Source organism: Sciurus carolinensis, chromosome 6 (assembly GCF_902686445.1).
Source record: "Sciurus carolinensis chromosome 6, mSciCar1.2, whole genome shotgun sequence".
Taxonomy (NCBI): domain Eukaryota; kingdom Metazoa; phylum Chordata; class Mammalia; order Rodentia; family Sciuridae; genus Sciurus; species Sciurus carolinensis.
The window spans coordinates 63,231,235-63,256,114 of NC_062218.1; the positions used below are offsets into that span (position 1 = coordinate 63,231,235).

At 40.0% G+C, this 24,880-nt stretch overlaps 1 protein-coding gene across 4 annotated transcripts in view; it reads left to right on the plus strand.

Moving 5' to 3' along the window:
* Pde8b (phosphodiesterase 8B) overlaps positions 1 to 24,880 on the plus strand; it is a 250,241-nt gene that overhangs the window by 213,200 nt on the left and 12,161 nt on the right. For all 4 annotated transcript variants that reach the window (XM_047556861.1, XM_047556860.1, XM_047556859.1 and 1 more), the window contains 7 exons: positions 14,298 to 14,340; positions 15,677 to 15,754; positions 18,000 to 18,076; positions 19,396 to 19,560; positions 21,940 to 21,985; positions 22,391 to 22,526; positions 23,438 to 23,636. In XM_047556861.1, coding sequence (XP_047412817.1) covers positions 14,298 to 14,340; positions 15,677 to 15,754; positions 18,000 to 18,076; positions 19,396 to 19,560; positions 21,940 to 21,985; positions 22,391 to 22,526; positions 23,438 to 23,636 — 744 coding nt within the window. The remainder of the gene's footprint in view (positions 1 to 14,297; positions 14,341 to 15,676; positions 15,755 to 17,999; positions 18,077 to 19,395; positions 19,561 to 21,939; positions 21,986 to 22,390; positions 22,527 to 23,437; positions 23,637 to 24,880) is intronic.

The following is a 24,880-nucleotide window of genomic DNA, read 5'->3' on the forward strand; positions in this document are numbered from 1 at the left end:
GAGTTGTAGAAGTACTTTATACATCAGTCTATTGCAAGATATATGTTTTGCTAACATTTTCTTCCAGTCTGTCTTTCCTATTCATTTAACAGTATTTTCATGAACAGAGGTTTTTGATTTGACAATTTATAATAATTTATTTAATTTACCAATATCTTTTAGTTATTGCTTTCAGTGACTCATTTCAGAAAACTTTGTCTATCCACACACCCTAAAGATATTTTATATTTTCCTTTAAAGACTTTGTGGTTTTCTCTTACATGTAGATCTGTAATCCATCTAGAATTATTTTTTATTTGTAGTGTCAAATAGGATCAAGCTTAATATTTGTCCATCTAGATACTCAGTTATTGAAATTCAATCATTTGTTGAAATGACTTTCCTTTCTTCATTGGATTGCTTTGACACCTTTATCAAAAGTCAAATGATTGTACACTCTATTTCTGGACTCTATTCTATTGCATTGATATATTCGTTAATCCATATGTCAATTGCATACATACCCCGTTTTAGTCAACTTTTTATCACTGTGACCAAAATGCCTGACCAGAACAACTTAGAGGAGAAGTTCTTTTGGGGCTCATAGTTTCTGAGGTCTCTGTCCATAGAAAACTGAGCCTGTTGTTCTGGGCCTAAGGTGAGGCAGCACATCATGATGGAAGGACATGGTGGAGGAGTACTGCTTCATTTATGGCATTCGGTAAACAGAGAGAGTGGCAGGGAAGATGCCCCTAGTTACCTACCTCCTCCAACAATTCCTCACCTGCCTAACACCCAGTCCATTCAAACTAGGATGGGCTGATTGGTTACAGCACTTGCAATCCAATCATTTTACCTGCATTAACACAGAAGCTTTGGGGGCACACATCATATTAAACCCATAACACCCTCTTAATTACCTCATAGTAAGTCTCATTGGTAATGTAAGTTCTCTAACTGATTATTCTATGTTCTTTGCACTTCTATAGAACTTATAATTAGCTTGATAATATTTACCTCAAAGCCTGCTAAGTGTATTATTAGGACTGCCTTGAAGCTATAGATCAGTTGGAGAGAATTAATATTTAATGATAGTGAGTCTTCCAATTCATGAAAATAGTATACTTTTACATTGGTTTAGATCTATAATTTCTCTCTGGAGAGTTATATAGTTTTCAGTATAGAGGTTTTTGTGTGCCTCCCAAAAATCTTGATATGTTGTTTGAGAGGTCCCAAGACCACCCATCTGTTTGGTGATTCACTAAAAAGACAAGGATTCAAAGGCAGTAGTACTTGTGTGTATAGTTTATTATAGCAGTCAGAAAGAAGAAAAGATATATCAGGCAGAGTCTGGAGGAAACCATATATAGGCTTCCAATGTTCTTTCCCTCCCTTCCACAGCAGTGGAATGTAACATGGGTGCATTGTTTTCACCCAGGGACTCAAAGTCCAAGATTGTTTTGGTCATTCAGTTCAAAATGTGTTACAATTTCCCTTTAATTTCTTCTTGGTTCATGGGCTATTCAGAAATTGTTTGTTGGTTTTGGTTCCTAAATATTTGGAGATTTTACAGATTTTTTCTGTTAATAGTTTCAAATTTTATCTGTTGTGTGATTTGAGTCTACATTCAAATTTATTGAAATATGATATGTGGGCCAGACAGACAATATTTCCAGTTTATTTGAAAAGAGTGTGAATATTTCCCTTATTAGGTGGAGTGTTCTATAAATCTCAAATAGATCAAATTGATTGATAATTCTCTTCATATTATCTGTTTTTGTTAATTTTTTTTCAAGTTCTAGAAAATGCTGAGAGAGAAATTCTAAGACCTTCAATTATGATTGTGAACTTATTTCTTCCTTTAATTTGTCAATTTTTTCCATGTGTTTTGAAGCTTTATTGTAAAGTAGCACACATACATGCACCCATATATTTACTATGTGTTTATGATGAATCAATCCTTTTGTTCATTCTAAAATGTTCCTTTTTTAATGTCTAGTGATACTCTTATAATCTATTTTATTTGATATTAATATAGCCACTGCAGCCTTTTTATTTGTATCATATATCTTTTCTCATCCATATACTTTCAATCTGTGTCTATTTAAATTGTATTTCTTATGGAGAGCATATCAAGGTTTGATCTTTTCATCAGTTCTGACAATCTGTTTTTTAATTGTAGCATTTAATTCATTAACATTTAATGTAGTTATCAATAAGTTTGGACTCAATTCTGCCATTTTATCATTTGTTTGCTGTTTGCTCCTGTGCTCTTCATTTATTTCTCTATACCTTTATATGGGCCTTCTTTTAGATTATTTGAACAAGTTTTTTAAATTCCACTTTATCCATTGACTTTGTAGTTAAATCTCTGCATTTTTAAATGGTTTCCCTAAGGATTACCATACACCTTTAGCTTTGCACAGTCTACTTAACCTAATATTATACCAATTCATGTGAAACATTGAAACCCTTGCAATTTTAGGGTCCACTTACCACTTCTCCTCCTATCTTTTATGCTGTAGTTTACTTGTACATTGCATCTACATACATGGTAAAACCCACAAAACAATGTTATTATATCTATACACATATTCATAGTATATTACAAAAATTTAGGGAAAAATTTCTCAAATATTTGCCCCTCCTAAGCATGGAAGATTGATAAGGCAGAAGGTATATTCGTTCTGTCCTTCCCTCCCTCTGGAAAGTTCTGTGCCTTTAGGCAAATGCCCTGACCCCTTGGCGTCAGCTGCCTCCCTCTGTGGCATGTCGTAGGTGCCGTCACTGCCTGCAGACTGTAAAGGGAATCACATGGTTTCAAACATACTTCTCTAAACTCAAAGGCCTCTAATTCTTGAGAAATTAAATTGTTAAAGTGGCATTTTTGACACTGAAAAACACTCCCCAGCTGTTTTTCCCCGGAAACTTTCAAAATAGTTGCTATGTATGTGATGTTTAGATGCTATGCTTTGGCCCCACTTGCACAGTGATATGGCCACTAGCGAAGTTCGCGGCTGTGTTTCTAGGACCCTGTACCAACAGTTGTTTTTGTAGGGTGATGAGCAACCACCCAAGCTCATTCTGCACAGTTTTCTCTCCTGTAACAGAGCCTGTAGTGTCATAAGGGGTAGTTCTGCCTCTTGAGGCAGCCTGAGGACCCAGGTAAGGGACCATGGGGACCTCTGGTATGAAAGCTTAGGTGCACAACTCCAACAGGAGTGATCGGGTAGATGCAGGCCGTCTAAATATCCCAAGTAAAACTGTTGCCTGGACAACTTTAACAAAAAGCATTCAAATTCCTGCTTTCAGACAAGAATTTCAGGTGTGTTTTTCTGGCAAATCTTCAGCATAATGGTACCAGAGTCTGCAAAATAGAAAAGCTAAGATAAAGGAGAGAAAACTCATATTTGTATAAAGTGAGAATATTTCCTGACTGCACTGGTCAGATTCACTGGTCACCCCAGAGAACTAAATCTCCCTGTAATAACCACCTGGAAGTAGCCTTTCATCACAACACTCATAGTCCAGTGCATTTGGCTCCAAGAAAAAGTTACAGCATACTAGTAACCATGCTTCTGCTTGACTTTGGGTGACATTTTTTATTGTATCTAGCATGGGAAAAAAATCTGTGCATGCATACTTTTTAAAAATTACAAATGCTATTTGACTTATTCATTTTGCTAGGCTTTTTCAGAGTACAGGAGTGTTGTTTAATACCCCTCTTCTGCCTTCATTTCTAATGGCGCATTTCCAGACAAATTGGGTGAGTGGTCTCATGTCCTAGGATTTCTCCATGGGTAGCATCTGCCTTCAGACTGGTGGCCCTGTGCTAGGAATGGCAGCCGCATTCCCAAGGAGCAATGGTTTATATGTGTGGATTGAGTTTATTTAGTGTCAAGTTTGAGAATGCCCTCAACTTAACCTTTGAACTCTTCAACTTCCCACCCTTTGAGAAATGCTATCTTTGGCCATTCTCCAACTAGGTCCTTGAGAGAGGAAGCTTTCTCTCTTGTTCTCTGCCACGCCCCCAGTATCTAGTACATCACCTGGCACATAGTATGTGCTTAACAATGAATGAACTCATTTGTGACACCACCGGTCTTTGTCCCCTATTGACAGTAAATCCCTTGAGGATAGGGATGTGATCTAATTATTTTTGTCTCACAGACCCAATAAACATTTCTTGATTTGCTTTAGCAGATGAGGGATCAATTAGAGATGCCCTTTTATTCCTGGGGGTGATTCTTTACAAAATGTAAACAAAGATTCTAATGAACAACATTTTTAGGACCTTGGGACACAGAATGATAAAACTGTTTTATGTTCCTGTCCTCCTGTTATTACTAATTTTTCCTTTGTGCTGTGCCCGCCTCTGCAGTAGCTCTTGGTAGCTCTCTGGAGACCTGATTTATTAAGCATTGGTCCTGGGGAGCGCTTCTATCTTATGCTAATCAGAGTGCAAATGAAGCCCTGGTGTCATTAAGTAGTTTAATGACTCTCTGTTGAGGGCTGAAGTAACAGGAGTGGGAAAATGTTAGATCTTTGTAATTTCCTCATTTTCTTGACAAAATCCAGCAGGCATTTGGGTTTGTACTTTGTGTAGCAAAAGTGCCATCCATCATTAACAATTCTTTAAGAACAAGAAACGTTAAGCAAAGTAAAATTTCTTCCTGAAGCTGTTTATAGTTAAGTTTTTCTTATCACTGTGCACCGAGGGGACACAGGATGGAAATGACGGCATGCACTTGAGGAACACAAGCGTGCTGCTTACGTGTAAACCGCTCAGTAGAACATGCCACATGTGTTCACATCTAAGCTTGGGAGGAAATTAAACTAAAATCGGTCCTGAAATGGCAAGCATTAAGCATCACTGAATCCAGATTCTCAACCAACAGATCTATGACAGAATAGCAGAGGGGGCAGGCATTACCTGGGCCACCATCTGGGCCAGGCCAATGGTTCTCAAAACATGACCACTGGACCTACAGCCTCAGCATCACCTGAGGACTTGTTAGAAGTGCAGTTTCACTGTGTGCAGTGGCATGGGCCTATAATCCCAGCCACTTGGGAGACAGAGGAAGAGGATCACAAATTTGAGGCCAGCCTGGGCAAGTGAATAAGACCCTGTCTCCAAATAAAATTCAGAAAAGATCTAGGTTTGATCCCCAGTATCCCCACCTACCCACACACATGAAAGCAATGCAAAGCAAAGAAAGGAATGCAAAGTCTTAGACCCTCACGCAAACTGCTGAACCAGAGTCTACAAGGGTTGAGCCCTGAAGAGTTTTAACAAGCCTTTCAGAGATCAGCTTGAAGCTTACAGGCCAGGCACTTTGCACACATTATCTTATTTGAATGTCTTAGATCCTCAAAAGTAAGTATAATGCTTTACTTCAAGTGTCAGCTTGCCAGGGTTACAGGATACCTAAATAGTTGGTAAAAACTTCTTTCTGGCTATGTCTGGGAGGGTGTTTCTCAAAGAGGTTGTCATCTGAATAGGTGAACTGAGAGTCCATCTTCACCAAGGCAGCCGGCCTCATCCAATAGCTGAGGGCAGGTAGAAGAAAAAGAAGATAGAATTTCTGGCTGGTGCGTGGTGGCCCACGCCTGTGGTCAGGGAGGCTGAGGCAGGAGGATCGTGAGTTTAAAGTCAGCCTCCCCAAAAGTGAGGTGCTAAACAATTCAGGGAGACCTGTCTCTAAATAAAATATAAAATAGAGCTGGGAATGTGGTCAAGGTACCCCCCAAGTTCAACCCCTGGCAACTCCCACCCCCAAAAAAAGAAGATGGAATTCCTCCCTGGAGCTGGGATGTCTGTCTTTGCTCTCCTTAGATATTGGTGTTCCAGATCTTAGGGTTTTGGACTCTGGAACTTAGACCACTAGCCTCCCTGGTTCTCCAGCTTGCAGATGGAACTTTGTAGCCTCCGTAAATTGTGAGCCAGTTTGCATCACACTCTCCCCTACCTTGTATGTTTCTCCATGTGCCCTGAATGTTCTGTTTCTCTGAACAACCCTACAATAGGTAGGTATTGGTCACCATTTACCCCTAAAGAAACTGAGAGTAGGTGAAGCTCCTAAGTGCCTCAGGTCTGTACAACTAGAAATGGAGGCATAAAAGATCTGTTTCCAAAAACCTAGGATCTTTCCACTTTCCCAGTGTTTCTCAAACTATAAGGTATAATTGAATCACCTAGAGATGAAGTGTTAAAATGTAGATTCTGATTCCCCACGTCTTGAGAGAGACTAAGAGTCAGTAGTTTTAACAAAAACTCCCAGGAGTCTCCAACACCTCTCGTGTACCAACCATACCTTGAGCACAAAGGTGTCACATGTTACCACATGGTCCCTACCTGAGACCTGAGCCTTACCTGGGATTTTAGAGACCCAAATGCTTGGTCTAGCTGAGACTCAGCAGTTCTTGGGATATGTGTGGTGGGGGGCGGGGGTGGAGGTGGGCCTGAGATCTGTTTTAACAGGGCTCCAGGTAATTATGATTCAAAATTCAATATTTGTCAGGTTATCAAACACAGTGGCACTTATATCATAGGCATTTGAAAATCAATAAAAGAGAAATTGAACAAGGGAAGAAAGAAAACACTGAAGCCTGAATGGGAGTTAGCATTAGTGTTTTTCCATGAGACAAGGATATGAAAATGATAATCACTGAGCTAAACCATGAGAGTGCTTCTCTGTAAAGGCTCTTATAAATGCTTGCTGAATCTAGAGCCAGTGGGCACAGACAAGCCCTGGGGAATTGGATACATTCCATCAAGGGATACCTGAACATGTACCTGGCATTGTACAGGAGAGGGATGCTTAAACTTTTCCAAGAAAACATCTGCAGCAAAGGAAAGGAAACCTATGTTTGTCTGGCATATGGAAAATGATCTGATAAAACAGCTTGGAATTTTTTCTTTTTAATTTTGTGAAATCTTAAAAAATTCATATGCCCTTTCATCCATATCAAACCAATCCAAGTTGCTTTGATGTAAGTAACATTTTTAATTACCATTGAGATTAAAGAGGAGGGACGCTATTGTGCTGAGCCTATTAGAATCATAAAATTTACTGACGTGAAGAGAACTTACCCCAAATATTAGGCTCAGCATCTGTGCAAACTCTTTTGTCTTGATGCTCCAGGATTTTGAGAACGGAAGCTCAGAATATATGAACACAAGTGGCCACAGCTTGTCTGGAGCTGTGCAAAAATATCATGGAGGACAGGGACCCAGGATGTCGCATGAGGTTGTTTGTTCCTGTGTTTGGGGACTGCATGGGTGTGAGTGTTGAGAAGTGTATTTCGAAGTGGTTTTTGAAAACAGAAGACAGAAAAGATCTTTGATCTATGCATCAGATTTTTTTACTTTTTAAGAAAATAGTCATCAAAGTACTTTCAGTAAAGAAAGATGATCAAAGACGATCTATATTACACCACTCACACTGCCATTTCATTACATGTAAATGAATGGAGAGTCTCAAATGACCGTTTCTGTGCTCAGATCAATTCTTTCAGCACTAGAACTTCACCTCATCAGAGGGGTCTTGTCACATACATGAAAGCATTCGGTTTTGTTGTGAAGCTTTAGATCAAGAATATTCAGCCTTAAAAAAATGAATTTCTTAATGAGCCAACTTTGTAAGTTACCCTGATTATTTAAGTAAATAGTATTTTTGTGCATCTTAATCAACTTGTTACCCCTTTTCATAACATTTTGGGGGGGGGCACACAAAAATAGCAATAAAATTTGAGTTTGAAAACACTGATCCAGATCTTTTATCAAAGTCAACATTCTTCTATAAGATAAGAAATATTTTAATCACTTCCAATTTCATTACAAATATATGGATGGATATGAACAATATTTAAAAAAATTTTAATTCTAATTAGTTGTACATGACAGAAGGCATTTATACATTTTGATAGATCATTCTAAATGGAGTATAATCTCTCATTTTTCTGATTATACATATTGTAGAATCATATCGGCATTTTTGTTTGTTAAATATCAACCATTTTTACTATTAAATACAATGAGAAATGTTAACAAAGAATCTCTCAGGTTCAGTGGAACCCAGTCAGGGATGAGGGTCATTCAGTATTTGATAACTTCGATTTCTCACCCACAAAACTCTGCCTGTCTATTTGTGTATCAGGATTATGTATATCAGAGCACAGGGATGTATTTTTAAAGTTAATATTGTCTTTGCTTTCTGAAAAAGCACCTTTTATGGTAAAATTTCATGTGTTTTACCATGAAACACTTTACAAATTAATGTCTTTAGAGACATAAATATTAAGCATAATCAACAAAGACAATATGATAGTCAAATCATTAATAACAGTATTTTCCTCACAGCTATAAAAAGAGTCTGGTTAATCTCAGTATCTTATGGATTCATTTTATATTTGTTAGCTCTACGTACTAGGTATGTAGCACTGGGTATATGAAGGTAATCAAATTAGAAATAACCCCTGTCCGTAGAACTTACAGTTTGGCAGGGGAACAGATATTAGTCAAAAAATACAAAGTTATGAACTATGAAAAATCCAATAGGAGAAAAGTTCATTGAGAACATGTGACAGTAGGGCTTGACCTTGTAAAACTGGGCAGGAAATATCCGGGAAGGCTTTCTTGTGCAAATCACATCTGAGCTAAAATCTGGAGGACAAAGACTGATCTGGGAAGCTTCCAGAGCAGAGGAGGCACACGTGCAAAGTTCATGGGGTAGTAAAGGGCATGGGAGAGTTAGAGGAATGGAAGCCTGTGGCTGAGACCTATGGGAAGAGCCCCAGGGGTCAGTGATACAGCTGGAGACCTGGCAGGGGCCAGGCCACATGGCAGAGCTTCCTAGCCAGATTGCTATCCAGAGTTGTCCCTAAGACCAGTGAGAAGTGGGAGTTTTAAGCAGAAGAGTGACAGGATTACGTGAGCTTGTACTGCTTGTGGAGTTGAGAATGGAGTGGGTGGGGGTATTGCCAAGTCCAGAAGAGTGCTGATGGTAGAGAGATGCAGGTGATCCCCGGGGGTATTTTGAAAGAGAATTGACAGGACTGGATGATGGACTGGATACAGGGTAAGGGAGGAAAAGAAAGCAGAAAGGAGGATTCCACACTCGAAGGCTGGGATAGCCATTGATTTAATTGTGATTCTGATACCTTTGACCTTGTCATTCAGTAAGGACAAAATCACACTCAAACTTTGCTACCAAATGCTAGTCACCTTCCCAAGGTGATTCTAAAATGAATGTTGAAGGAGGCATCTAATATTTATTTGCTGACGTGTTTGTTTATTGATCCTGGCCTTGACTCATTTTAGATATTGTTATTTATTTAGTCTTCTATCAAATTCTACATTACTTCTTTTGGGTTTAAAATTTATAGTCAGTAAGGGGTTTTCTTTTTCTTTTGGGTTGACTCATTTTAATTGCTAAAAAATCTTGTTTTTTTTAAAGGTTGATTGAACACATCATCATTAAGAGTGTTGTTTTCATTTCATTATATCTCAGGGCTTTTCTCCAAGAATTTCTCCACAATTTATAAAATCAATCAAATTAATAAAATTAGTGTTTTAAATGGTTATCTAAGTAAACATGACACTTCTTAGATTGGCAGCTGCTGTTTATAATTCCTTAGTTATGTTTTTTTTCCTCCTAGTTATGGTTTGAAGTAGCGCATCATCTCATGCCCAGGCTCATGATAGGGAGTCCCAGAGACCGTGACATGTCATTCACCTTGCTTGGTTCCAGGCTTTTCTCAATTTCCTTTATCTTGTTCATTTCATGGATTTTAAGATTGTACTTCAGACTTCTGATTTTTAACCATCAATCCTTATACTCAGTTGAACACACAATTTTCCCAACACATTCTTATGAAAAGTCTTGAACATATAGAAAAGTTGGAAGAACTTTAAGTGAATAACTGTGTACCTACCACTTCAGTTCTATAATTAGCATTTTGTTCAATCATATATCCATCTGTGTCCCTCTACTCATCCCCAAGTTCATCCTATTTTTTGATAAATTTCCAGCTCTCAAAAGTTGTAAATGTCAGTACATTTTCAGATCAACATGCATATTACTAACTGAAGTTTAATGTTGATTTTTCTAAGGTAGAAATTATTTACAGAGAAATGTACAAATCTTAAGTACAGTCTACTTTGAGTTTTGACAAATGCAGATAACTCTGCAAACCCAATGCTATCAAGAGAGCAGACCTCACTGTCCTCCAAATTCCCTCATGACCTTTTGCACCCTCCACCATCCCACCCACCCTAGATGGAACTGCTGTTTTGAATTGTTTAATCATAGGTTGGTTAGAGCTTCTTCCAGTGTGCATTCTGTTGTGTTTGGCTTCTTTTCCTTATGATCATGTTTTTTAGACTCATCTATTTTGTATGTATCAGTCATTTTTTTCCCCCTTTTTATTACTAACTATTCTTTTGTCTCAATCCTCTGCAGTGTACTTCTCCTATTCTTAGACTTCTGGGCTGTTTCCAGCTCTGGGCTGCTTTGAACATTCTTACACAAGTCTTTCTGTGAATAAAAGATCTTGTTTTTCTTGGGAAATACTTAGGGGTAGAACTGTTGGGTCATAGGAGATACACACACACACAATTAGTGTATATATATGTGTGTGTGTGTGTGTGTGTATTTATATGTGTGTGTGTGTGTGTGTGTGTGTGTGTGTAGATATATATATATATTTTTTTTTTTGAAAGAAGCTGCCAGACCTTTTCTCAAAGTGGTTACCATTTTATATTTCCTCCAATATCATGTTAAGTTTCAGTAGTTCTTTATCCTTGATAAAATTCCTTTAGTTTTAGACATTCTGGTGGGTGTGGAGAGAAAATATAATTTTTAAGTGATTATTTAAGAAACAATGACCCTGAAATTATCTATGAGCCTGTGCATACACAAATCCAGAGTTCATTGTGCTTTTTAGAGTTAAGCATAACCAGGTGTTTGTAAATACAGCATTTAGCGCAGCAGCAAAATTTGCAGCAACCCGTGGTATTTTAAATAATTAAAGGTTTAAAATTGTGAGTCCCCCCCTAAGCTGTAAGCCTCCAAGGACATGCTGACAGATTTTCATAGGCCAGGAATGGTGGAATTCATGCCACATAAACCATAGTGCCAAAGCCTCTAGTTCTCCAGTAATGCACAGTATCACTATTCCAGGCCAGTTCTGCACATGAAAATAGTCTATATTTTAAGATTTTACAAGAGGAAAAACAGATACCACACTGTGGAGAGAGTGACTGGCATGAGTACATTGAATTCTGACCTCTTTGCTTTAGCAAACAAGGGACAAAACCTTTTGATAGGAGAAATTTAAACCATCCCCAAAATTTCAAGGAGAATTATATTTCACATAGATGTCCTGCATTGATCCAAGAGATATTCCTTACACCTCAGCTTAATAAGCCAGGGCCTGAGAATTCCCTTCTGGAGCCTTTCTGTAGGAAGCAGTGGTACAGAGCAGTTGGGTTTAGAACTAAATGGACTGTTTTAATCAGCTATTTCGCTGCTGTGACTAAATGACCCAACCAGCCCAACTGTAAAGGAGGAAAAGTTTATTTGAGGGCTCATGGTTTCAAAGGTCTTAGTCAATAGAAGACTGGCTCCATTCCTCGGGTCTCAAGATGAGGCTGAACATCATGGTGGGAGAGGGTGGTGGAGGGAAGCAGCTCACATCACAGTGATCAGGAAGCAGAGAGAGAGAGCGCGACTCCACTCTCCAGATACAAAATATACAACCCAAAGCCATGCCCCAATTCCAATACCCTCCAACCACACCCTACCACTTCAATTAATCCTATCAGGGATTAAACCATTGATTGGGTCAAGACTCTTACAACCCAATCATTTCTCCTGCATTGTCTCACATGTGAGCTTTTGGGGGACATCTCACATCCAAACCATAACAGGGACCATGTCTTGATGTTGGGCTCTCTGTACTAGTTATGTGTCTTAAGGAATTTACTTACCCTCTTAAAACCTCACTTCCTTATTTGTCCAAAGGAATGGTGCTACTTCCTCCCTTGCAAGGGTGTTGTAATGATTAGATCGCAAATGGACAGCTGCCAGCCCTGGGAAACATGTAAGAGATGTGTGTTGTCACAAGGTGAAGCTTAACCCGCTTCCTGCCCACAGTCCCCAAGCCTGTGAGCCTCACGTAGCTGCCCACCACAGAGAACATGGATCTACAGAATCACTCATCCCCTATTTATATTCTCAGCTCAACTGTTAAGAGGAAAATAATTTTGATGGAATAATTCCTACCAGGTTATAAATGACTGGTGGGTAGAAGAAATTCTCATTCTAAGAGAATTTGTCATCCAAGTGAACTTGAGTTAGAAAATGGGGTATTCAGGAGAGGCACATAGATCATCAGCCAGAGAGCTTTGATTAAAAACCTGGCACTGCTGGGGTGTGAAAGGTTGTCCAGTGCTGCCACTGATCCAAAGCATCACAAAGCGAATCACAGCAAAGGATCCTTGATGCCGCCCTGAAGGATCTCTGCTTTCAAAGCAAGGAGTACCTCTGGGCTCTGCTGCTGGCAGTAGGCGCAAAGAGAGAGAGAGCAGATCAGAGGCCCAGGAGCCAATCTGGGGGCAGTGTGTTCAGCGCAGAAAGTGCCACATGCAGCATCTCGAGAAAGATGCGGCAATGCCACCCAGAAAGTGGAACTGGTACCTGTGGTCTGCATCCTTCCCTAGCCACTCTTCTTCACCTCAGTGGAGGGGGTGCATTCCCACCCCGCAAAACAGGATTGATTTGCGAATCTGCTGGACCTTATGCTTCTTTTGGCTCCACTCCAGACAGCACAAACCCTCATGTTGAGGTCGGCTGGCCTGTGGGCCCACAAAATATGAGGAAAAGGGTTTTTGTTCTTTGTTAATACTGGAAGTTGTGGGCCCTTGCTCCAGAAGAGAAGATGTATTTTGATTCAGAGAGAAAAACTACATATTTAAAAATCACTTGCTTTTGAGCTAGAGCTGATGGAGAAAACAAAACAAGGCAAAAGTTTTATTCTTTCAGCTAGCATAAAAATTCACACTGAGCTTACTAGCTTTATATTAAGTAGACTTTATTCCTAAAGGAAAATATGAAATAATTGTTCACAGAAGAAATGAAAGGACCCATAATTATGGGATAACGGAGTCAAAGCTCTTAGTGATATTATAATGACCAAGGTAGCACAGAGGTGGGTCATGTAATTGTTTCTATAATTGTGTGGAATAGACTGAGCTGAATAGTTCATAGGAAACCTCATTTTAACACTTACATTTTACATGATTATGTTTCAGTGGTTCCATGAGGGCTGGAACATTTTGCCTATGTCTAATACCTGTGTGATTTCTAGCCATAACAGTGGATGTTGCTAAGCCATACTAATCTTCCTTCACCGATGGTCCCACACCCTCTGATTTTCCAAGTTAACCTCGTCCCTTCATTGAGTGGCTGCAAAGGTTTGATGGTCTGAGCCATGGATGGAAGCAAGTGGAATTGGCAGTGAAGCAGCACAATTATAAGTGTGATAGAACAAAATGTGCCCCACCAATAGCGCCTTGGTCAGTTATAAATGCGAGAGATGCACAGCCCTCAAGGAAGCATATTTATTTCTTGTGCTAATGGCTTCATTTTGTCATTTGACTGGTATTTATTGAGCATTAGCACAAAATCATTAGCACACAAAAAATCTGAAAATGAGAAAGAAATAGGTGCAAAACAGCATCTCAAGTTCAGATCTCACTGTGAAGAAACATTTTATAAATTGGCTCTGTAATTGAGGAGCATTTGAAGAAGTTTTGGAAGATCTGAAAAAAATTTCCTGAACTAAAATTTAGATTACTTTTATATTACAGAAAATTTTTTATAAAATATCTGAAACAAACAGGTTGTAATTAGATGGATAAGTACAAATACTACACTTGGCCTAAGTCAGAAGGCTGAGAAGCAATTACAGGTTATATTTGTTACTTCAAATTTAGGTATGACTTTTTGTCATTCTGCATTTCTGCAGACTGTCAACATTAGAACAGCTGACTGGAGAACAGCTTAGAAAGTAGGTCCTCGGGTGTTTGCCTGCTCTTAGGCTCAGCTGTTCTGAGCGTCTGATAGTGATAGAACATTTGTAGTCTTGTCACGTGGTATACATCTTTCATCTATTCATCCTGTCTGCAACTTTTTGCTTTCTTGAAATCTTTGGAGTTTTTTTTTTTTATATATATATACATATATATTGAGAAATATAGCAAATGCTCTATTTAAAATCTCTCTTGTTTCTTCCAAACTTCTGAATGACTTTAGATTCACAAGATTCATCGTGATTCAGGAGACAATTCTCAGACAGGTAAGAATACTTTGATTTGACTCTAATATGTGTAGAATAATATGTGCAGAAGGCAATTGTGGGTTCAAGTTTAATTGCTCTGAAGAAATTTAGGTTGACATTTGCCATGCCAAAACATGGATTGCTAAAATCCAAGTGCTAATATTGGAAGGTTGGAGAGCCAGAGAGAAAATAGGACCCTTTAAAAATTCCTTGAATCTTCATCCATGCTTCCCCCATCTTGGTGTTCTTTTTTCTTGGTTAGAGACTACTAAGAACAGATAAATTCAAAATAGAGTGGCTCAAAAGTCTAGAGGAGACTGGTTGGATTGGAAGCAGATGAGACTATGGTGGTGATTCAACTATGTCCATTCTTTCCTTTCTTTGCAATAAGTGGTGACTGACCTTCCAATGAGAAAATGTGGCTGGGCTCTGGCCTGGTAAGAAGGTGCCCTGAGATCCTATTTCAACTGGGCAAGACTCTGATCCTTGGTTTCCTATCAAAAAAATGAATAGCAGGCAAAGGACAAGTAAATATTTTAAGTAGGTCACTTAAGACACAGGTTTCTATGACTGTAGTGTTCAGATTAACTTTATTGTACTTCTGCTTTACTTTATGCTGTATAAATACAATTCAGGTTTGTTCTTATTTTTACCATTTTTTAGTTGAATCAGATTTCTTTGGATAGTAAAGTGGTTTTAAAAATTGACATAGAGTGGAGTGAAGTGGCCACACACCTGTAATCCCAGCAGCTCTGGAAGCTGAGGCAGGAGGATTGCAAGTTCAAAGCCACCATCAGCAACTTAGCAAGCCTTATCTCAACATAAAAAATAGAAAGGACTTGGGATGTAGCTCCATGGTACAGTGTGGCTGGGTTCAATCCCCAGTCCTCCTCCCTCAAAAAAATTTTATGTAGAAAAGTGCCTATGACATTATGAAGTGGAAACAGCAAGTAGTGAAATTATATGATAAAATCTATGCATATCTAAAGAGATTCATATGCAAATGAACAGATGTAGTGTGTGTTGATGAATCTCCCCAAACTTCCCTAAGTTTTAATGGTTATTTTCAAAATGATATTTTACTCATGTAACTCAATAACCCTTTATGATAATCTTCATGCCCATGTTGTAACAAAGCATCAAAAGACAAAGACATCATTTTACTACTGGTAATACAAATAATTTTGTGTGTCTTGATGAATTGAAGAGAAAGTGGTTTATTATTTGTTAAATTATTTTCTAGAGTTAAAAAGCAACCTTGCTTTCTTTAAAGAATAAGAAGAAAACATGTAAACATTACCTATGAATGTGCTGAAAACTAATCATTTCTTCTCTTCTGATCTGAAATCCTCAGAACCTCACTCATTCAGGTATAAGAACAGGAGGAAAGAGTCCATTGATGTGAAATCCATATCATCTCGAGGCAGTGATGGTAAGAAGTTTTGAAGATTTTTTTGACCTTTTTAAAATGTAGAAAATGATAGAGGAACATGGTCAAGAATTCATCAACATACAAATTCCAAGAAGAAATATTTCAACTAAACTGTCTTCCACCCCCCAAATAAGCTGAAAATTTTTCGGAGTTTGTTAACTTTTTTTTATGCCTTTTGTGGTTTTTGTCTTCTCTTTGAAGGCTCTGTATACTTTTTCCTTCATGGACTAAGTTGTGTCAGGCCACATAACCACCTAAGCAGCTCAGTTTCCATAGCTTGCCAAGGTCATTCTTGGTACTAGAGGCTAAGGTGGGGCCAACATCCTGGCTTCCCGACTCCGACACACCCGTTTTTCCATGTACCTGCTACATACACTTACTTCCCCTTAATAAAATGTCACATAAACTGTGAGTCAGAATTTAGCAAAACATTTCTGTCCTGCAAGGCAGAATTTAGCAAAATACTTTTTGAGTTCAATGAATCAGGCTAACAAACCAATTGGATTTGTGGAGAGATGGAAAAGTCAAGGGCAATTCTGAAATGTCATTCCTAGGTACTTGGGAAATTAGAAGTAATAGTTACAGAAATAGGAGAGTCCCTAGGTGTGGCCAGGTTGGGGTTGAGAGAAGATGAGGCATTTTATTTCAGTGGAGATGCTTGGGAAGCTGAAATGCAAGACTGGGGCTGGGGCTAGAGATGTGGGTTTGGGAATCCTAGAGGTACAAATGAGGCCATGAGCAGAAGAACTTCTCCAAGGATTGTGTGTGTGGTAAAAAAACAGAGGGTCTAAGCCTAAGCCTGAAGGCCCACCTTCAGTGGTGAAAAGGCACAGGAATAGGGAAATTGAAGAGAACAGAGAGGCTGGGGGTGAGCCTTGTGAGCAGTGTCACGAGTCAAGAACATGGAGGCGGCAAGAAACAGGGTGGCCAGCAGTGTTAAATGCTAGAGAGCAGAGCTCAAGAACCAAGAATGGATTAATAGATTTCACTCATTTTTTTGTTTTGTTTTGTTTTTGTTCATGGTAGTGGGGATCCCATGCTAAGTCAGTGCTGTACCACTGAGCCACATACCTACCCCTCATTTGGTTTTTATTTGGCAACTGTAAATGCATGAGGAGGAGGTGGCTGTTGCCTGTCATGGAAAAGAGAGTTGTATGAGTTGTGATTTAAAGGAATAAATAGAAAGGTCAAGTAGGAAGCCCAGATATGAGGGAAGTAGCTGAAATAGCGAGAAATGAAGAATCTAGAGATGATTTGTGGAACAAGATGAACTGGCTGACATGGAACGAAAGTGATTGAGACCAAGGATGTGCTGTGGAGAATATAGATTGAAATATTTTGAGATAGGTTGATGATACAATTAGATAGAACATATAGATGGAAAAATCACGGATGAGGAACTTGAACTGGGTTAGTTCAGTTTGAGGAGATTTTGGGGGGTGGGTATCATCATGTCTCCAACATGGGAAAAATTGAGGTGGAAGAGCACAGGCAGGGTCCGCAGCGGCTGCCACCTGGACCCTGGAGCAGGCAACTCTGCTGATGTTGGTTGGATTGATTGTCTCATCTAGGAAATGGAGACCCAACCCCTCCTGCCTACCTCACAAAGGAAGGTGAGAAGGTCTGATGAAAACAGTGCTTTTAAAGTGAAGTTCTATCTTTTGAATTTTAAACCACATCAATAGCTATTCAAAAAATAAAGTCATTTTAAAATGTAGGTTTCTACAGATAACGGCTGGATCCACCATGGGCTCTGGGTGTTATGAACCTAAAGGCTCAGGAACAAAGTTTGAGTGGCCCCAACTTATACCGAGAGTGAGCTTGGTCTGGTGCCCATACCTTGCCTTGACCTGTACCTTCCCTCCAGGCTGCACAGTTAATCAGTCATGTGGCCAGCAGCTCAAGACTGAAAGTGATGGAATTGCCCCAGGGCTTAGTGACTTGTGGAAAAGGGAGTTCTGGGGATCATTAGGCTGCTGGAATCAGCCGTCTCTGAACTTCCCTGTGTGGACCAGGAACTTGTCAAGCCTTCCTTCTGCCAAAGCCCCAAGCCAGATCATCGTTCCTGGCTTGGGCTAGTCATGGTTGAGCTGTCAACCTTTTGGGAAAAAGAGATGGGTGAATTCCTTATTTCTTTGGTGGGAAGGTGGTCCCAGGAGAGTCAGGCTCCAGGTTCAGAATTTCTTATCTACACTTGGCCATGCTGAGCCTGAACCAGATCACAACTTACTTTCCTTCTCACCAGCACCAAGCTTGCAGAATCGTCGCTATCCATCCATGGCAAGGATTCACTCCATGACCATTGAAGCTCCCATCACAAAGGTGAGTGGCAGGTGCTGCCTTCCCTCTGCAGTCAGGGTCTCCTATTCCTGGGCTGTATTCTGGAGATACATTCTACAAATGACATGGAGTTCATGGTCTAGTGGGAGAAACAGATATTAAGCAAGCAAACATAATAAATAAATGTACAGTTATAAAATACAGTAAGTGCTAGGAAGGAAAACCACAGGACTCTGAGAGAAAATGAGAGTAGGGTTCGAATGTAGGCTGGGTGAAAAGGTGGTCAAGGAAGGTCTCTCTGTAGAGACAGTAATGTTAGAAGCAAAACTTGAAGCATGTTGGTCCAGAAGAGAAGACTGCAGGGAGCAGAAATGGCAAGGAAGAAAGTACTAAGTTATTTTTCCAGATGAAAGGAAGTCAGGGAAGCAGGAGCTTGGTGAGTAGAGGGGAAAAGATGATGGTGTGGTTTGTGTGGGGCTTGGCTCATTCTGGTCAATTGGGCCATAAGAAGGCTGTAATAGTTCATATGCAACAGAAATCATTGAGCATAGTGTAGGTGTGGCATGATCAGGTTTGTAATTGAGAAGCACACTCAGCTGCCATGTAGACAAAAGACCAATTTGGGGCCTTTCTCAAATTCTAGGTAAGAAATGGGGTAGCAGGACTAGAATTCAGGCAGTGGAGGTAAAGAGAAATGAATAGCTCCAGAAATGTTTAGGGTTACAATCAACCAGAGTTGTCAGAATGGGGAGAGGAATGAGGGAAAGTGACCTGCCAAGCAGGGTCTCCAAGGTTTCTGGCTAGAGCATGAGGTGGATAGAAGTGCTCTCTGCTGCAGTTTAGGAACCAGAGAGGGAGCACAACTTTTGTCTTTGATTTTTTTAAAAATGTTTATTTGCTTGCTTTGGGGGAAGGGAAACAAGATCATGAGTTTAGTTTCAGACATGTACAATATTCCAGTAGATATGTTAGATAGGCATATCTGGAGGCTGGAGGTATGTTTCAGAGTTCTTAGTTATGGACCATTTGTGTCCAGAGTCATGGAAATAAAATATCATTCCTGGAAGGTCCACAGAATGAGAGAGAGGACCAGAACCAGTACCTGAGGAACTCTAGCCTGGAGAAGAAAGCTAGAGAATGGTCTACAAAGGAGCCTGGTTCAGAGGTGGGAGGACATAGGACAGCATGATCATAAGCAAAGTATGCTTTAGCAAGTTGGAGAGGGTGACTTTTGAACAGTAAGATATATCATGCACTAATTTTTTTTTCTAGATTCCAGGCCTACATAAGACTTTTGGGAAGTAGCATCTTTATATTTATAATTTATAATTCATTTTATTTATTCTTGCTTTCTTCCTTAGGTTATAAATATAATCAATGCAGCCCAAGAAAACAGTCCCGTCACAGTAGCAGAAGCCTTGGACAGAGTTCTAGAAATTTTACGGACCACAGAATTATATTCCCCTCAGCTGGGTACCAAAGATGAAGATCCTCATACCAGTGATCTTGTTGGAGGCCTAATGACTGTGAGTGATGAGGAAAAGCCAGAATGCAGAGGGACCACATCAAGTACCTTCTAGTATACATCTAACATGTAAACTGTTACCTGTAGTTGCAGAAATACCTGTTGTGTAGAATAATATCAGTATAACCAAGAAGCGACTGCATTAATTTATGTATTATGTGTGATAATTCTAAAGTGATTCTTGCATTTATTTTTTCATAAGGCTAATTGACCACAGCAATGGGAGATAGCTCTTCCAAATTCCTACTATAGTAAGGAGTGAATCAGCAAGTGATTGAGGGCTAAACATGCAAGATGGGAATGACATAGGCCTTGTGTGCTGCTTATTCCTCTTGGTCTAGATTATAGTATTGGATAAGGGTCACAGCTGTATTTCCTTGAATCTCTGAATTTATTACACAGTTGGCCCTCTGTATCCATGGCGTTCTGCTCTGCAGGTTCAGCCAACCACAGAAGGACAACCAGCAAAAGGAAAGGAAAAAAACTCCACACATAAGACAGTAGAACATGTGCAGACTTTTTTGGTCATTATTCCCTAAACAATGTAATAACTCTTTGCATTGTATTAGGTGTTACCAGTCTGGAGATGATTTAAAGTACATGGAGGATGTATACTGGCTGTATGCAAATATCATGCCATTTTATATATAATGTTAGCATCCTCAGATTTTATATCCCGGGGTGGCCCTGCAACTAATCCCCTGAAGATACCAAGGAATGATTGTGTAATGAAAGGGTTTGTATTTAGACAACAGCAGTTTCCAGAATCTTAGCTTTAGAATCCTTTTCTTTAGATAGAATCCTTTTCTTTAGTTTATATAAAGTTCCATTTATAATTAGATAAAAGCAGTGGGGGCAAGAGGAGGAACCACCCCTGTCGACACGCCAAGAAACAGCCCTGGTGTGTAAACACCAAGAGCAGCTGAAGTTTAAGGACTCAGCCTGCTCTAGTGTTTTGCTGTGATCTCTTTGTTTTAATCATCTATTAGCAAATGAAGAAAAAGAAGAAAATTAAAATTATTTGTTTGGGCTCTTCATCAGATGCTAAAACTAGCCTAAGAGTCATGTAGAAGTTTAATTTTTAAGGTTTCTCTCTAGCCCTGCCTCCAAATACTGAGTGTTGCTTGACTTTCCAGGCTATTCTCTGCCTATATTTTGAGTGACCTCCTGTTCCTTCCTTGGTCCTGGACTGGTCTTGGCTGCCCCATTACAATGAAAGCATAGACTTAAACTTCTAGAGAACACCATCAAGGGACTGGTAAGAGGGTAGCCACTGCAGGAGCAGCAGCTGGAGAATGCTTGTTCCAGGAATAAGCTTCCTGCCTCCCTCTCCCATTGCTCTACCTTCTTGGGCTTCCTGCCCATATAATGCTGTGAGGACCCATGCCGATGTCCACCTCATTTTTGTTTGCCTTTTAAAATTGGAGAAAGAAAGGCAAAGAAGAAAAAACAAACAAACAAACAAACAGAGAATCACCATCCCTGACTTAGCGGAAGGACAGGTGTAGCTGTGGTTACTTATCTGCTCATCTATAGTTTAATATTAAGCTATCGACCTAAAGATCCAGGTTGTGACTTCAGGGGAGCCCTTCGTAACTATTACCACTTTAAAACTTAATACACATTTTCTCCAGATAACAAGCAATTTTAAATGATCCTTAAGCAAAGATCTAAATAGTGAAGTACTTAGGATTGGAAGGTGGAAGCAAGGATTTCAGATTCAAGAAGCTTTACAGGATCTGGATCAAGTTTAAGAGCCAATAAATGGCAGAATACTGAAATTCTGTCCACTCTTATTTTGCCTCTCCTCAAACCCAGAATTTTTTTTTTTTAAAGGTTAGCAGCAATGCCCACATAAAATGTGGCTAGAAAAAAGTAGTTTAGTTTCTAGTAAAAAAAATTGGCCCAACTCCTTGGAGATTTTATGTTAGAAGGTGATCCCAAAATGTGGCCCATGGTTCTGGTTCCTCCAAATGCAAATCTGAGAACATAAAGTAACACAGTCCCTATGAGGGACTTTGGACATGTCAAAAATAATGTGTATCCAAAGCAAAATCTCTTCTATGATTTCAGTTATGGGGCTTCGAAATGCCAGAAGAGAAAGATGCCATGGTAACTGAGCCAACCTGCAGCTTGGGTGTGAGGCCTGCACAAAGTCATGCCCACTTAAGACCCAGTTCACCTCTTGGGACAATAGCCCTGGAAGAGAGGGTATCATCTGTCTGACAGCTATGGTTCTGATTTAATTTTGAGCTCTGCCTCTATGTGGGGTTGCAGATTGAGTGGTTATTCAGGATTCAGAGCTCTGGCTAATGAAGGAAATGAGAGAACGATGATGAGACGTAAACGTGCTTCTAACGGCATCTCATTTTTATTCCAGGATGGCTTGAGAAGATTGTCAGGAAATGAGTACGTGTTTACAAAGAGTAAGTTCTCATCCCTTCACCTTTATAATAAGCCATTGTTAGCCTATGCCATCCCCAGTGTTGAAATTATCGTTTCAGCGGGAATGGGGCTTGGTGTTACTTCCAGTTGATCTCACTTGAGTTTGTACCTCTTTATGGCCCATATTTGAAATTAGGTCTCCTAATTAAAAGGTCTTCTAATTATTCAGCACTGCAAGATTAAGAATTGCAAACCTGTATGCATTTAGACAGTCATACTGAATGATTTTCTGTCTGGGGTTCTCAAGGTTTCGCAGTGTTAGAGCAGGACTTTGATGTGAACAATCTTTCTACCTTTGGAAGTTCAAGACTTTCTTTCTAGTGGCAATCATCTGGGGCACTCAGGATCCACAGCTAACCAGCCTCCCGTTCCATCTGTTTGCTCAGATGTGCACCAGAGTCACAGTCACCTCGCAATGCCAATAACCATCAACGACGTTCCCCCTAGTATTGCCCAATTACTCGATAATGAGGAAAGTTGGGACTTCAACATCTTTGAATTGGAAGCGGTTACACACAAAAGGTATGTGACATCTCTTGCTGCAGTCTAGGTGGGATTGATGGCCATGTTCAAGGCCTTCAGGTCTGGAAACTTACAGGGAGGTGTATGTCCTGAGTCAGCTCCTTTACAGAGTGGGAAAGATCTGGGAACAGCCCAGGTGCCCTCTGATCTCAGGGCACTCCTTTGTGCTAGTGAGCCAGGAGTTCTAAGTGTTTTCATTCCCAAACTTGTTGAAGCTCCACCCTATAAAATGAATTTGAGGCAGGGCTCAGTGGCACACACTTGTAGTCCCAGCTGATTGGGAGGCTTACACCAGAGGATTGCTTGAGCCCAGAAGTTTGGGGACAGCCTGGGCAACATATTGAGACTCTGTCCTCAACACCCCCACAAACACCCCAAAATGAATTCAAAAGCTCTCTAGCTTTTTCTTTGAATCCAGGCTGTTGGCAGGGAGAAGACTGGAGAACTAGAATAATCTCATTTATACTCAGAGAAGGCTGTTTCTTCCCAGCAGTGCTGGTCTATGGGATATGAATGACTTTCAATAAGTAACATGACTCTAAATGATGTGACTTTGCCATTCCTTTTGTCCTCAGGCTCAGTAGCTTCTGCAGGGAACACAAAGCAGGTGCAGCGCTTATATGGAGACAAGAAGGCACTACCAGGGATTTCTCTTGGTTGTCAGAGCCACCAAAGGGCCTTTGACTTACAGATAATCTAGATGTAGTTTGGATTGACACTCAGGAGGCACCTAGTTGAAGAAGTGGCTGGGGAGATGTACCTCCTACTAATTTGGGGAGATGTTGTTATGCCTCTGTTCAAGTAAACTAAGAAGAAAAGGAAAAAATGCCTCCATTCCCCAATATCATCAAAGAAAACAGTTTCTGGGCTAGTGAATTCAATGAAACAGGGTTTGTCTTCCTATTTTGCAGGCCGTTGGTTTACCTGGGCTTAAAGGTCTTCTCGCGGTTTGGAGTATGTGAATTTTTAAACTGTTCTGAAACCACTCTTCGGGCCTGGCTCCAAGTGATCGAAGCCAACTACCACTCCTCCAATGCCTACCATAACTCCACCCATGCTGCAGACGTCCTGCATGCCACGGCTTTCTTCCTGGGAAAGGAAAGAGTCAAGGTAGGATTTTGATGTCTTGATCCAAATGTCTGCCTGGATCAGAGGTTCAAGAACCCAGGCTTAGTAAATATATTAGGTAAAGAGTTATTTTGCAGTCATCTTGACAGAGGATTTTTTGGGGGTGGGGCAACTACCAAATTGCTCATTTCAGTGTCATGAAGATATATACCTTTTTCCTAGCCCTCCCTTCCCCCAAAATGGTAATTTATGCCACTGTAGAGACTCCTTTACATGTGTGACTGATCCACGAGCCTGTGCTCCAAATATTTATCAGGAGTGGTGTGAAACTGGGTTGCAGGACAGAATTGAATTATTATAGAAAATGATTGCTAGTTCTGGAGGTTAAGTTATAGTGTCAGGATTTGGCCATTGGTAATGTTATGATCCAGATAATAATGAGCTAAGGACTTAACACACATATGTGTAGGTTTTGTGTAGGTTGTAGATATGAATTTGTATATCTGTATATAAATGACTCGAGAAAGAGTTCCACATCCCTTAGTCTTACTGAGAGTTCAATGCTGTCATGCAATAGTGCTGATTTGTAGGGTGGCCTTATGTACTCCCCATGGAAAGTTGGCAGATCACCCATTGCCCCACTCTCTCAACTACCATTGATCGCACAATGAAGCTTGTAATCTCTTTGCTACAATTAGAACTAAAACTTAAAATTTGGATCCTTTGGGAGAAGGGTTATATACAGACAATTCTCCGTGAATGCTTGACATTAGATTGTTTTCTCAAAACAAGTGTTGATGGGGTATTAAGATCCTGGATGCTTAAGAAGATACTGTAGGACAATTAAAAGTAGAAATGACATCCAAACTGGTGTCATTAGTTTTGCCAGTGACTTATACTATTATTCTGCCTCATCAGTAAGAAAGCAAAGAATGTGGTCCAAGAATGCTTTTGAAGAATTTTGTCTTCTACTTGAAAAAAAAAAAAAAGTAGTTGTGATATCAGCCTGTGTTTGTAACACCTCCCTCTGAGGAGTCACAGCACCTCTGCGTCCCTGCTGTGTGTTCTGCTCCTCCATTTTACTGCTCGATGTTACACAGCTGAGGTCTCACCACAGCTGAGAACAGCACCCAGGTCATTAACACCAAGATGGCAGTGATCCTCGGCAGCTACAGTCTTGGGTGAGAAGTGAACCTCACCTAAACAGCCCTTCTAGGAAAACAGGAGCATGTGATGTGATAAATTAGGAGATGCTTAGTCACTTCATCATCTCCCTGCCCACCCTT